Source organism: Poromitra crassiceps (assembly GCF_964638095.1).
Source record: "Poromitra crassiceps genome assembly, chromosome: 8".
Classification (NCBI taxonomy): domain Eukaryota; kingdom Metazoa; phylum Chordata; class Actinopteri; order Beryciformes; family Melamphaidae; genus Poromitra; species Poromitra crassiceps.
Genome location: NC_139629.1, coordinates 20,922,943 through 20,938,200, shown reverse-complemented (window position 1 = coordinate 20,938,200; position 15,258 = coordinate 20,922,943). Strand labels below are relative to the sequence as shown.

The window sequence follows — 15,258 nt, the reverse complement described above, 5'->3', positions numbered from 1 at the left end:
TGATGTCACTTGCGCAATTGTGATGTCATCAGTGATGTCACTTGAGCAACTGTGATGTCATCAGTGATGTCACTCGAGCAACTGTGATTGCCCAACTGTGATGGCGCCTAGGTGGGTGGGGACTGTCTGTCTGTCACGATTTTGGGAGCCCGCGGAGCAGGCGATTTCCATAACTGCAGCAATGGCGCATCATCTCCAGAGGCTCCACCCTAGGAATGGAGTGCGCGTAGCGCGCGAGAGCCATAAAAAGTAGCTAATTTGCACACATCATGCTATTGCAGAATCATCCCAAGAAAACCTGATCAGTGCATCCCTAAGCTTAAAGGTCCATTCCGTAATTTCTAACTCTTACTGACACGGGTGGCCGTTGGAGTAACTGCAGGCAGCATGTGCTCGAGCTGGCGCGTGGGCACCGTACTCGCACACGCTCAGCAGCTGCCTGTGTGAGTAGCGGATCTACAGTGCCTGGCTAAAACAAGGACAGCAGAGGATGCAAAAAAAAAATCTGTTTTTGAGGATACAATCATGTGTTTTTAAAATATCTCCCTACTATAATAAGGCAGAGAGGGGTTCCGTGTGGCGTACAGTTGCTCTTTGTGTGTGAGGCTACGCAAGGCGTGTAAGGCATGCTAGAAATGATCGCGCAATACTAGTTCATTTGCATTTCATCTCAGACAAGACAAGACACCGCTTTCAAGTCTGAAATGTAACTAGATTTCACCTTTTCGCCAAATAGGCTGCTGCTAGATGATGTCACTAGGTTGACTGTACATTACAGTACAGTACAGTACAGGATACCTAAGTGCTGGTAGTAAGGATTTTGAATTCTAACAGGCTCACAGCATAATGCTGTTGTGTTTCTGACTTGGATTGTGGTTGTTTTGATCCATCAAAACATTCAAATCCTTACTGCTGTACTGTACAGCCACCCTAGTGACATCATCTAGCTGCTGTACTGTACAGCCACCCTAGTGACATCATCTAGCACAGCCCTAGTTGGCGAAAAGCGGAAATGTTGTCTAGGTACATTTTAGACTGGAAAGCAGTGTCCTGTCTCGTCTGAGGTGAAATGCAAATGAACTAGGTTCACATGATCAAATGTTTCATGTCCTCTTGAAGACCCTTCAAGACCTTGAATTTAGAGAACTAAATTTGATAAATTTTAATATATTTTTTAAGGATGTGTAAACAGTGTGATAGGCGATATGTGAAGAGCTTTAAAGTGAGACTGCGTGTGCATCATGAGCACTGTCGTGGCTACCTGGTAGGGCTCAGTGCAAAAGCGTGTCAGGCCTTCCTTGGCGATGTAGATCTCCAGAGGCTCCAGGGCCTTCACCAGCACGTACAGGCGGATATCAAACTTGAGTTTGTCAATGAGCAGCGGCTTATGGATGTACTCCTGGACCACGACCTGCTTGGCCTGTGAGGTGGCCATGAACTTCAGGTCACTGGGATCGCGGATGAGGTAGATTCCGTCCCCCTGAGAGCCCCCGTCTGGCTTGACGATGAAGGTGGGATTCACCGTAGCATCCCTCTCCTTCACCTTGCGAATCTGGAGCAGAGAAGGGAGTGACAGGGGACATGGGTAACAGAAGAAAAAGACTATTGTTGGTAACACTTGGGTTGCAGGAGTTACAGTACATACTAACTGTATATCAGTGGTTCTCAATTTTTTTCACATGAAGGACCCCTAAACTAACAAAAATTAGACCACGGACCCCCATTTGATAGGATTTTGTTCCACGGTCCCCCATATGATAATAAGATTGATGCTGTTAGATGTTTTATTACAGAAAGTGTATACAATCCATGACCTTAATAGTCATTGTGTTACTTATGAATGGAATTATAGCGAGAATACATTACCCCCCTTTTGGCTGGGGACCCCCTGGAACCCCCTCAAGGACCCCTGGGGGTCCCCGGACCCCCATTTGAGAACCGCTGCTGTATATTATACAAAAGTTAGTTCCCGCCGAGCAATTTGATTGGACAAGAGGCATTCCAGCCGTGATGATATTTCAGCATAACATCACGGGCGCTTCACTCTGTGTAGATCACTCCACTTCACAGCTGTTCTAAATCTAACCACCTAGTAGGATATGGATTTGACCTTAATTATGAACGGTAAGCTGAAATCATCTAACCTCAAAGTAGCTAACGTTAGCTTAGCTAGTAGTCAGGAAACTATTGTATAAAAGCAATATCACACTCAAGGTCATGCTGTGTAAGTGTAATAACGTCACGGCTGTGATTATCTTCGGCACTTGGCCATATTATTACAGTAGAACAGCATGAGCTTCAGTGGTGGCCAGGTCAGCATTGTAAAAGAGATTACTATCTCAATGCTTTTTTATAAAGGTAAAACAAAAGCTGACATCCCAAGATGTTCCTGTCTTTCTAGTGCTACGTAATGGACCCTCGCACAAGTACAGTACAATTTATGGGTTGTTGTTGTGAAAGACATTGAAAACAGAGATGAATACAGCACCATATCATTTATATCATCATGAAACAAAAATAGTAACAGGACAAATTACAAAAGTACAGTACAACACGTGAATGATCATCTCTGAGATGAAGGTAAATTGTCCACGGCGCTATACCAATTATCCAAACACAAAAACTGTGACTGAACACTTTGTGTGCCTCACACATACATGTGATCCCTTAGTAGTGTGCAAGACTCCATATAGGCAGAACACTGTCAATTATGCATAGTTCGTTGGCACATTAAGTTTGACCACTTAATCATTTTAGGCAACCAGCATCACAACTTCAACATACCAAGAGAAGAACCGCAAACAAGATGTTACCGATAAGCCCGGTTTCACCTTTTCTGTTGCCAAGCAAAGGAACAAATGACCTTAGCACTCATTGAGACAACATTTCAGTAAAGCTATATTTTATAATTGGATGTGATGCTTGATTAATATAACACATTATCTTAATCTGATTACAAGTAGCTCATTCGTCATTAAATTAATTTTTTACACCAACTAATGCATTTAGCCCATTCCACTTCAATCAGAGAATGAAATGAGATCTTTATACTGTTGAGCGACTACTCAACTACTCACCGCTCCTTCAGTTTGAAATCATGAAGAACTGCATGATATTAACAAGGTTGTTTTGGCTGGGAATGCAGTATATATATACAGTATACAGTATACAGTATATTACATACATACATAGATACATACATACATACATACATACATACATATACTGTATATATATATAGTTTATTATTAGTTTATTTGACAGGGGCCATGCACAGCAACCGTTAAGCCAGAACTTAGCTATAGCTAATTTGCATCTGTGGTCCCTGGGTAAGAAGAACAGTAAAGTGCAATACACAATACAATACAATAATACAGCAATAAAATACAAACAGTTAAAAACAAGACAATTAGCATATATATCCACCCCCCACCACAATTGAATATGGAAACCTTTGATAAACTCCTCACCAGACAACCTGATCAGTCATGATGAGAAATGACCGCAGGGGGTAGAAAGGTTTTTCTTTCTTTCTTTCTTTTGTAAGATTAGCTTTGGGATACAAGGATCAGCATGTGTTGACTACTGCAGCTAATGCTATCATTACATAATGCATACAAATGCAATGAGAAAATGTCATTTTTGCTTTAAAGCAGCACACATCAGATTCAAAGCGAGGGGATTGCAGGCACATATACACCTCTGCCAAAAGTTGTATTTTTTAGAATTATATCAAGGGATATTAAACCATGATGCAATTCACAGGAAACATCAAGGCTTCATTTGCCTTTAATTGCATGCATACATGGAAAGCAGGCAAGTCCTCCAGAAAGCAAGTGCTCACAGCATGCTATTGTGTATTCTGCACAGACCTGGTTTCATACCTTCACTTGGTTGGGCAACATTTTGAGCCAAGAGCTGTCACAGCATCTACCTCTCAATATTTCATTTGCCTGGAGTGTGACTTGCATACGTTATCAGTGATTGTCGGTGTGACGGCAGTGCCCCCTTCAGCAGCGTCGAAGAATCACCACAATCCAAACGCCATATCAAAAAATAAATGCAAGTTCAGCGCCAGGCCGCCATCTCCGTTGCAGTGAGGCCGTTTTATTCATGCTCATTTGGGTCTGACTGCACATTAACGCGTCTCTATTAAAACCCACTGATCAGTAAAAGCCTCAGATTAGTTAGGAAGCAGATTTGTCTGCTGTACACTAATTTAACTGTAATTACAAAAGTGATACTCTGGTGCCCCCCTCTGTCTGCATGTCATTTGTACTTATTATTTTCCTTGCAGCAGACCTACTGAGCAGCGCCCCACGCAGCTACACCACCAATTACGTTGCCTGATTACAGTGTTAATCAAGATTAAACAACTAAAAATGCTCCAGCTGCTGGGTCAGTGTCTACAGAGAACAACACAAGCTCCATTCTAAACTTGTTTGTTCTTAGCCTCCTTAACTTTCTAAAAGAAAAATAAATTGGGGGGGGGGGGGGTGGACTAAACCACCCGCCGGGGGGGTGGGGGGGTGGGCATGGACTAAACGCGTACAGTGTCAGCTGGCACTCCTTAAACCAGGGATACTCCACTTGCTTTGCCCGGGGGCCACTTTCGTGAAATGATAGAAGGCCAGGGGCCAGTTAATAAACAAACAATATACATTTTTCTGCAGCGGATTGTAGGTTTTTGGGGTGTCAGCCGGAGTTTAGTCTGACAATGTTGTGCACACCGGATAGATAGTTAGTTAAGTTAAGTCAGACAGTTATGTTAAGTACATACATAAGTGCCTGGGTACTGGATAGCAAGCAGACGGCGGTATTTGACAATTTAGCAGCTAAATCATAGATTATTGAAAGATATTCCATATTCCAGACTGAAATGCTATAACAGAAGTGGAGTATTGGCCAGAATGACATGAACATTTGGACACTTATTCAGCGGGTATCTTGCATGTTCAGGTGCACTGTAATTTTTTGCAATTCAATAACGGGGCACACAGGGGGCGCCCGCGGGCCGCATGTGGCCCGCGGGTACGGCAACCATTTTAGGGCATCCTCGTCAGTCAGAGTATAGGCTATCGTTCCTCAGTCTAAAGCGTTGTCAGTTGTCATGTCTCCTATAGTAAACCGTCGAGTGTGCTCTGAAACACCTTCAGTCCTCACACCAAAACGCTGTCATTCCTCCTGCCTCACTAAAAACGTTGTCGATCCTCCTGTAGACTAGCTGTCAGACATCACTCAAACTAGCTGTCAGGCATCACTCCTCACGTCTCACACAAAAACGTTGTCGATCCTCCTGCAGACTAGTTGTCAGACATCACTCAAACTAGCTGTCAGGCATCACGCCTCGCACAAAAACGTTGTCGATCGTCCTGCAGACTAGTTGTCAGACATCACTCAAACTAGCTGTCAGGCATCACTCCTCACGTCTCACACAAAAACGTTGTCGATCGTCCTGCAGACTAGTTGTCAGACATCACTCAAACTACCTGTCAGGCATCACTCCTCACGTCTCACACAAAAACATTGTGGATCGTCCTGCAGACTAGTTGTCAGACATCACTCAAACTAGCTGTCAGGCATCACGCCTCACGTCTCACACAAAAACGTTGTCGATAGTCCTGCAGACTAGTTGTCAAGCATCACTCAAACTAGCTGTCAGTCATCACATGAAAACGCTGTCATTCGTTGTTTTTGGTTGTTCTTCCGTGTGGGGAAAGAATGCCTGTGAAGGTAGCAACAATTTTTTACAACTTCACTTCCGGTTGAATGCTTTTGCCTTTCAAAATAAAAGCACGCATTTTTTTAATATTTACAATAGATTAAAGTAGTAATCTATGAGACCCAATAGAATTAACATAGTAACACTAAGAGGAACATCTAGTTTAATTGACAATAGACTATATATATATTTATATATTTATATTTATATTTCTTGAAATTCTTTCAACACAAAGACCGGAAGGCTAAATTTGGACACATGTAAATTAAACATAAAAAGTTAAATGGCTTTAAGGTAGATTCCTAGGATACTTCTTTATTGAATGGGAAAGCTTATTTAATTATTTAATGGTAAACTGTTGTTCCATCAGGCATAAGATATCCAAACAATGTAGGGTGTGTGCAGAAAACATTTGACTTCTACAATAGCCTTGGTTATGGCCTCTTGGTAGACATCCAAAGAATACCAAGTAGAGGTGATGCACATTAAGCAAAATGGAAGGTTTTGGTCTTGTGAAAAGTTATTAGCAAAATTTAGATACACAAGTGTCTTGTTGATGACCACCAAACATAACCAGCAGCCTAAGGACATGTTGAGGAGCTGGGCCATCGGTGTAAGACAGGGGTGGCGAAACTTTTTTGGTTGAGCCACAAACAGAAAATATAAGCAGTCATGGGCTAAACAATATAAAGCGTGAGTTTTCAACCAGGTACACTGTAAGCAAACATCCAATTTGTAAACCAGAAAACCCCTGGGCCATCAAACATTCATTTTCCATCCAAATAAGTGAACAGTTTTGACATGGCAGTGAGTGCTCACCTATTTCAATGGTTAGCTCTTACTGTATCATTTCAATGATTGTTTCTGTCAGAGGTTAAGACCGATAATTCACCAAAATAACTGATGATTACACTGACAAAAGCAATGAACTGTGTATTGGCAAGCAACAAACATTTGTAGGAAATGCATGACATCATGGGAATACTATGGCTAGGCTAGAGTTCAAGGCCCACGTGTCCACCCAAAGATTCCAGGATAATTGTAATAGACTGAGTAATCATAATGCCAAAGAGGAATTTGACTTTGTGCAAGTATGCATATCACATCAATTACAGAAGATTGAGCAAACAGAAATCAATCTCAAATTATAGTGTCTAGAGAGGGAAAACACATGAAACTTGAAATGACAAGCAAACCAGATGAAACCTGTTAACACGTTTTAATGTAATAAGAAACATTTCACAGAATGGTCAGTCCTCCACTGGAATGCTTTCCCCCCCTTCTTTTCAGTCCATAGCAAACACTGCAACAGGAAGTGAGCTGGGGTTCAATTTAGAATGTTTTTGTTGTCAATTTAAAACATCTATATGGGAGAGTTTCTACTTTATGGAAATTTCAAAAAATAAAAATGTCAAAATCCCACCACGTGAAGGGTTTTTCCAGACACCACACCTTTACAGAACAAGAGCAACCAAAAAGCTTTAAAAATAGGTGCTAGGCGAACTCACCAATGGCTTTAGGCGGCGTTCACGACCAAGGTGCTTTTTTCATGTAACGTTATGGAAATCATGTTGAGAGCACTTCCATTGTGCACGGAGAGTTTTTTGTGCGCTTCGTTTTGTTTTTACCTGCAGTCGCGTGCAGTACAGTTTAGGACACAACGACCACACGGACGGTATCTAGCTGGTTTTGTCCGTTTGATGTTGTTGACCGTCAACATGAAAGCCAGATTATTGCCAATTCTGCCAGCAGCGGAGGGTGAAGATCCCTCTGGGAGAAGAGGTTGGATGAGTGAAAAGAAGAGCACGGCGCTTTTCCTCCAAACGTTCTACTTTTTTCAGCTTAAAAACACCCAGAGCGCGCTGCCAAAAAAACTAGATAGCAGCGTTTAAACGCCAGGTGTGTTCTTGAATGAGGAGCACGTTTAGTGCGTCCTTACATAGAGAATGAATTGCAGAAAGACGCTGGCAGCTCAAATGAGCGCGTTGTGTGTGAACGCCGCCTTATGCTACAATAAAAGTCTCGAAAAGGCTATAAAAATAGCTAGGCGAACTTTGACCCACGTGTCAACCACATCAAGAGTTGTGAAAGTCTGAAAAACTCGAGCTGCATCTTTTAACGTTTTGAAATTACATAAAGCCTTCACGTGATGAAAATGAGTTTATCAAGTATTTTGAGATTTTGACTTATTTGGTTACTTTAATCTCTGTAGTACATCTTGGCAAATAATTTTCATGAAACACAGGGGAAAGTATTTATTGTTATGGTCTTGTTGGAATGTCACTGTACAAAATACGTTGTGGAATGTTATGCCATTTGTTCTCACATTTTACTTTTAGACGCATAACAGATTAAAATACTCTATACTATCTCAGTCATTCGAAAAGTTATATATAGGGGAGAGTTGATATGCATATTGGACAAAGTCAAATTCCACTGTGTTATGATTACTCACTGTATTAAAATGAACCTTTAATCTGGACACTTGGGCCTTGAACTGTAGCCTAGCCTATTCATAGCATTCCATGATGTCACATGCATTTCCTACCAATATGGTGCTTCACAATACACAGCTCATTGGCTGCTTTTGTCATTTGAGTGTAATCACCTGCCAATGGATTATAATCACCTGTTATTGACCTACAAAGGACAACTGTTATACTGAATTTTGGTGAATTATCTGTCTTAACCTCTGACAAAAACAATAATTGAAAATAAAAATGGAAAAGATACATTGTCTTTTTAAATAAATAAATTGTAATAGGAGAGCACTCAAACTATACTGCACCGTCAAACTGTTTACTTATTTGGATAGAAAATAATGTTTTGATGGAACTGGGGGTTTTAACTGTTTCTTCCTAACTGCAGCTGACGTCATCACTCATACACATGACTTGTGTATCTAAATTTTGCAAATAACTTCACAAGACCAAAACCTTCCATTTTGCTTAATGTGTATCACCTCTACTTGGTATTCTTTGGATGTCTTCCAAGAGGCCATAACCAAGGCTATTGGAGAAGTCAAATGTTTTCTGCACACACCCTACATTGTTTGGATATCTTATGCCTGATGGAACAACAGTTTACCATTAAATAATTAAATAAGCTTTCCCATTCAATAAAGAAGTATCCTAGGAATCTACCTTAAAGCCATTTAACTTTTTATGTTTAATTTACATGTGTCCAAATTTAGCCTTCCGGTCTTTGTGTTGAAAGAATTTCAAGAAATATAAATATATATATATAAATATATATATAGTCTATTGTCAATTAAACTAGATGTTCCTCTTAGTGTTACTATGTTAATTATATTGGGTCTCATAGATTACTACTTTAATCTATTGTAAATATAAAAAAACGCGTGCTTTTATTTTGAAAGGCAAAAGCATTCAACCGGAAGTGAAGTTGTAAAAAATTGTTGCTAACTTCACAGGCATTCTTTCCCCACACGGAAGAACAACCAAAAACAACGAATGACAGCGTTTTCATGTGATGACTGACAGCTAGTTTGAGTGATGCTTGACAACTAGTCTGCAGGAGGATCCACAACGTTTTTGTGTGAGACGTGAGGAGTGATGCCTGACAGCTAGTTTGAGTGATGTCTGACAACTAGTCTGCAGGACGATCGACAACGTTTTTGTGCGAGGCGTGATGCCTATTCGTCGTAGAAGTCGTGACAACCTCAAACACCTCCCCTGCTCCCCCGTCCTCTGGCTCAGAAGAACATCAGGCTACATTCATTAGCCTTTGGCGCCGGTAATGACGGCCCAGAAAAGAGGTGGCGAGAGAAAGAGAGAGGGAAGAGGAAATACGTGGGATCAGGAGAAAGGGGGAGGGGGGCAGCTTGTCCCTTGTCACTCCCTGGTGTGGTGGTGACTGCTGCGCGAACAAACGTGTCACAGACAATTAGCAAGTTTCTCATTCACTATTAAACAGCTGCTCCGCTTGACCCCTTAAACTACAGCACTTAGCTCGCCCTCAAAACAGCAGCTCCTCTGTGCTACAGCACTTAGCTCGCCCTCAAAACAGCAGCTCCTCTGTGCGCGACACTTACGTCGTCGGCCTCGTGTGCGGCGCCACAAGATACACCAAACATCTTTGTACTGTGCTACTAAAAGCAGAACACTAAGAGTGGATAGACAACATGCACAGAGGTCAACACAGACTGTAGCCTTAAAGCTGGGCTCAGACTACAGGATTCTGACAATCTTAGCCGATTTTGAAATCTGGCTGTGACACGCACTACAGGAGAATCTTCCCAGATTATCTTCCCTAGAATCTCAAACATGCACACACTACAAGATTTGTAAATGTGGCGCACCACGCACTACAGGATATTATTAAGATTATCGGCAGGATAATCACCTTGATGCCCGGCCATACGAACCTGTTTCGTTTTTGGGGTTCCAGCAGTGACCAAAGCGCTCCGCCCCCACCTCACCTCTCTCTCTCGTTTCCTCATTTTCATGCCCGTCTCGCCAAACAAATGAATCTCACGGTAGTTAGCATGCGTGTAAACAACGCGACTCTATTGTCTGTACAAGTGAGAACACAAACACATGGCCTACCCAAATATATTTCCCTGCTGCATGTCATGAGATCGGCAAAAGTTTGGATAGCTTCCCGCAGCAGCAATGCCTTTTCCCCCCACACTGCCTGGCTGATAGACAGGTAGGAGATTACAGCCTCTGACTGGCAGGGGCTCAAAACTACGATATAACAACTTTTTATTCATTGGTCATTCATTGTGATATAAATGAGTGACATTTCCCCCCAAATACTCGTGGTTCTGTGCTGTTGGTATTTGGTAGCCTATAATGCCTGCAGTGCAGCGCATCAAATGAGCCGCGTCAATTAACGACGGGAGTCTCCCGCAGCAGCAGAATGATGTATTCGCGCAGATTTTCAGTCCTAAATATCAAACATGTTTGATATGATCGGGACGGCCCCGATGAGGCTTTGAGCAGATCGGGAGGCTTAAGATTGGATCTGCAAACAGCTCACACTACAAGATAATCGGTGCCGAACGTCGGGCCCGACCAAGCTTGGCAAGCTGCCAGGCCAGATTTCTCCTCCGATTCCTTAAGGCTGGCTCACACTACAGGATTTTCGGGCCGATTTATGCCCGATTCACCCCTCCCGAGAATCGGAGGAGAAATCTGGCCTGGCAGCTTGCCAAGCTTGGTCGGGCCCGACGTTCGGCACCGATTATCTTGTAGTGTGAGCTGTTTGCAGATCCAATCTTAAGCCTCCCGATCTGCTCACAGCCTCATCGGGGCCGTCCCGATCATATCAAACATGTTTGATATTTAGGACTGAAAATCTGCGCGAATACATCATTCTGCTGCTGCGCGAGACTCCCGTCGTTAATTGACGCGGCTCATTTGATGCGCTGCACTGCAGGCATTATAGGCTACCAAATACCAACAGCACAGAACCACGAGTATTTGGGGGAAAATGTCACTCATTTATATCACAATGAATGACCAATGAATACAAAGTTGTTATATCGTAGTTTTGAGCCCCTGCCAGTCAGAGGCTGTAATCTCCTACCTGTCTATCAGCCAGGCAGTGTGGGGGGAAAAGGCATTGCTGCTGCGGGAAGCAATCCAGTCTATGCAAACTTTTGCCGATCTCATGACATGCAGCAGGGGAATATATTTTGGTAGGCCATGTGTGTGTGTTCTCACTTGTACAGACAATAGAGTCGCGTTGTTTACACGCATGCTAACTACCGTGAGATTCATTTGTTTGGCGAGACGGGCATGAAAATGAGGAAACGAGAGAGAGAGGTGAGGTGGGGGCGGAGCGCTTTGGTCACTGCTGGAACCCCAAAAACGAAACAGAAACAGGTTCATATGGCCGGGCATCAAGGTGATTATCCTGCCGATAATCTTAATAATATCCTGTAGTGCGTGGTGCGCCACATTTACAAATCTTGTAGTGTGTGCATGTTTGAGATTCTAGGGAAGATAATCTGGGAAGATTCTCCTGTAGTGCGTGTCACAGCCAGATTTCAAAATCGGCTAAGATTGTCAGAATCCTGTAGTCTGAGCCCAGCTTTACTTACATTTCTCTCAAATACTAAATGTGATAGGACACAACTTCTTCCAAAGAGCGGAGGCTAAGGAAATACTTTTGGATATGTTACAAAATGTACAATGTCCAATAGGGATGCAAAATATTGGATTTTTTGTGTGCAGATATCCGATATGACAATATGCCCGAATATTGCTGATTCCGATATATGCAATATATCCACATAATTTCAGAGAGCATCAAGTCTCTCCTGTAGTGGAATTATGAACATATTCTGCCTGCTCTATCGTGATGGCCCAGTGGCAGATGCAGGCATAAATACAATGCTTTTCAAAATGTACACATTCACTGGGCAAAATACTTCCACTTACTGGTTATGTAAAACACGCCATATTTTTATTATTTATTTGTTAAGCATCGAGCATTTTGGGCATAATTAAAGCGTCATTTTATCGGCCTGTCATATCAGCAGAAATGTTCGTTTCGGGCTGATGCAGATATTCCATTTTAAAGCCTTTATCGGCCGATACCGGTGACGTGCCGATATCACCGTGCTTCCCATGTCCAATATAAACACAGACATCATTATTCCCACCTCAGGATAACACATATTACACACATTAAAAAGTTATCTTTCTACACCTAGCCCTCAAACAGACCGTTCCTTTGGCACTACATCTTCTCAACCGTAGAACTACCGTATTCCTACGCCTGCCGCGCACTGTATCACGCCACAGATCACAGTTTGGGTGCTCCACAACGTGCTGCTGTGGAGTAACAGTGCGCAGCATGCGTACGAATACAGAAGATAACGGTTATTAGTGGCCGGGCCAGCGAAGCGGCAGGGCCACTTATTGTATTTGCCTTTATTATTATTATTATTATTATTATTACTATTATTATTATTTTTCTTCTCCCGGGAAGTTCGACTTCCCATGGATGAAAACTAACCAAACTTTGCACAAAGGTCCAATCCCATGCCAAACGTCTTTGACACAAATTTGGGGCCAATAGTCCTAACGGTGGCACTACAGCGACCGTCTAAAGTTTCAAACTTTACAAATTCATAAAAAATCAGGCATACGTGCTACGGCTTTGCAACTTTCACCAAAATGTGCGCCCAAATGAGGAGAAACTTTTGTACAATGCAACCTATGGCCAATTATGAAGTCTAAAGACCGCAAAACTGCAAAAACGAATTAAACCTTACTCCTCCCACATTTTTTCTTCAAACGACACCAAACTTCAGCATCTGCATCGTTAGGACAGATTTTCGATCGGTCAAAAATTGAGCCCACAGTGCATCAAAACGTTGAATTCTGGCCCCGTGTATAGCCTAATTGCCTTAATTACCTATGGCAATTAGGTTGTATTTGTGATGTCATCAGTCAGTCAAGCAATTCTGATGCCATCACTGATGTCACTCGAGCAATTGTGATGTCATAATAGCTCAAAGTAGAGGTCTTCGGTGTACGGTGGCGCAGTCGGTAGCGCTGTCGCCTCACAGTTAGAAGGTCCTGAGTTCGATTCTCGCCTGGGACACTGTGGGCGCTGTGGTTGTGTCCCCCCCCATATCTTCAGTGCCTACTGCCCAGGTGGGTTATCTCGTCGTAAGGGCCTTTCTCTCTGTGTGGAGTTTGCATGTTCTCCCCGTGCTCCCCCCAGGGGGTTCCTCCGTATATAACCCCCCCACTAAAAAACATGCAGAAGATCAGATCGTCATCGTCATCCGACCAGTGACGACAACATCCGAAGTTGGTCACCGGGCGCTGTACGAGAAAGCGACCACTGCTCCTGGCCTGCCCCTCGGAGGAAAGGACATGCCTGGATGGGTTAAATGCAGGACACTTTTCACCGGCCACCGTCAGCATGAGTGTGTTGTGGCCGCATGCATGTATTGTGGTGTTCGTGTGACAATAAAAGACGGGCTTGTCTGGGCTTGTCCGGACCGTTACGAGAGTCTTCACGGGTCCAAAATCACGGACCCGGACCCTAATGGACCCAGGGAATTTGTGCCCGAACCCGCAATGGACCCGTCTATTATTAGACATCTGAGACCCGGCCCCGTTCAGAACCGATAAATGTCGGACCCGGAGTGGACCCGTCTATTATTACAAATCTGAGACCCGGCCCCGTACAGATCCAAGAAATACCGAGGCAGAGACTATTGGTGTCGACGTCAAAGTTGCTTGTTAACTGCTACAAGTTGTATATCAAATGAAACTTTGTGCATCTTAACGTTATAGCATTCTCACCTGGTTGATGCTGCCTAACGCTAGTTAGATAGTACAGTGGCAGTCTCTCTATGCTACCGCCGTTCCTTCACACATAAAAAACACTGGAACAGTAAGGCGCTGGTTTTTTAAAGTCTTTCCAAATCCCCACCCGATCAGTATTTTCAGTAGCAGTGGTCACTATTATTTTGGAGTAAGCACAGCGATTGTAATACAGAGGGCTGACATGAAACAGATTCCACTTTGGGGGGTTTGTGGGTGGGATGCCCAGGTGTCTCATACACAACCCCAAATATACATCCTCAATGTAGACCGCTTTAACATGTCTGGACGCTTCGACAAGCTTTTTAGGGAGGTCTAAAGACAGAACGTAGCCCAGTCCCAACGCATAACGTGGGTAATGTGACTCAGGGAAAAGCGATACAGGTAGGTAAAACTTATGCTTAGGCTCCCTATGAACTGGAGGTGTTGCTGCCACTAGCCCAGTCATGTAGTTTTTCTTTGGAGCCTTTAGCAGCATGTCGACCAGGTTGTGAGAATTGAGGAACGTGTCTGAATCGATCTTCATGGCGTAGGAGGCACTGGAGCAGTGAGCGTGCAGCCACTCCAACATCACCATGGTCTTGATGGTCAGGTTCTTGTAGCAGTCCAGGAAGTCACTCTGGATCAGATCCCGGTGCTCTCTGCTCTCCTGCAGCACCTGCTGTTGGATTTGCTCAGCTCCTTCTCCAGGGTGCAGCCCCAACAGGAAGAACACCTTCACCACTTTGCCCAGCACCGTGCTCTCACTGCCCCAGGTGCTGCGGACGATGTCGCGATGCGCCCGGTTGTGGGGCGCCACCGGAACCATCAGGACCACGAAAGGTTTCTGTTGCTCGCATTCGTTTGGCTCATTTATAATGAAGTGGTACTCATAGGGGTATTCCACTGAGTAGGGTCCCACCTCAGTCTGTGGGACAGCCGGTGAGAGGCGGACCACCTCAGTCTGTGGGACAGCCGGTGAGAGGCGGACCACCTCAGTCTGTGGGACAGCCGGTGAGAGGCGGACCACCTCAGTCTGTGGGACAGCCGGTGAGGAGTCGGAGGTATTTGTATTGACAATGATCGTGTTGTAAAAAACCCAAATTACTGCCCCAAGCAGAACAAAACAGAAGCAGTGATGGCGTGGCCAACTGATGCATCTCCCAATTCCTCTCCATTCCCCATTAGCTTTGATTGATTGATTGATTGATTGATTTTTATTAAATGTGTCATGCACTTGAC

General features: G+C 43.6%; 2 protein-coding genes across 2 annotated transcripts in view; both read right to left on the bottom strand.

Moving 5' to 3' along the window:
* Positions 1 to 15,258, bottom strand: part of ttll11 (tubulin tyrosine ligase-like family, member 11) — a gene marked incomplete at both ends in the record, with an annotated part of 62,463 nt that overhangs the window by 36,593 nt on the left and 10,612 nt on the right. The window contains one exon of the mRNA XM_083641108.1: positions 1,262 to 1,552. Coding sequence (XP_083497234.1) covers positions 1,262 to 1,552 — 291 coding nt within the window. The remainder of the gene's footprint in view (positions 1 to 1,261; positions 1,553 to 15,258) is intronic.
* Positions 14,084 to 15,201, bottom strand: LOC310781554 (beta-1,3-galactosyltransferase 2-like; the record flags this gene model as incomplete). The annotated part of the gene is made up of 2 exons (XM_083642188.1): positions 14,084 to 15,052; positions 15,169 to 15,201. The coding sequence occupies 2 exons, from the start codon at positions 15,199 to 15,201 to the stop codon at positions 14,084 to 14,086; spliced, it is 1,002 nt and encodes a 333-aa protein (XP_083498314.1).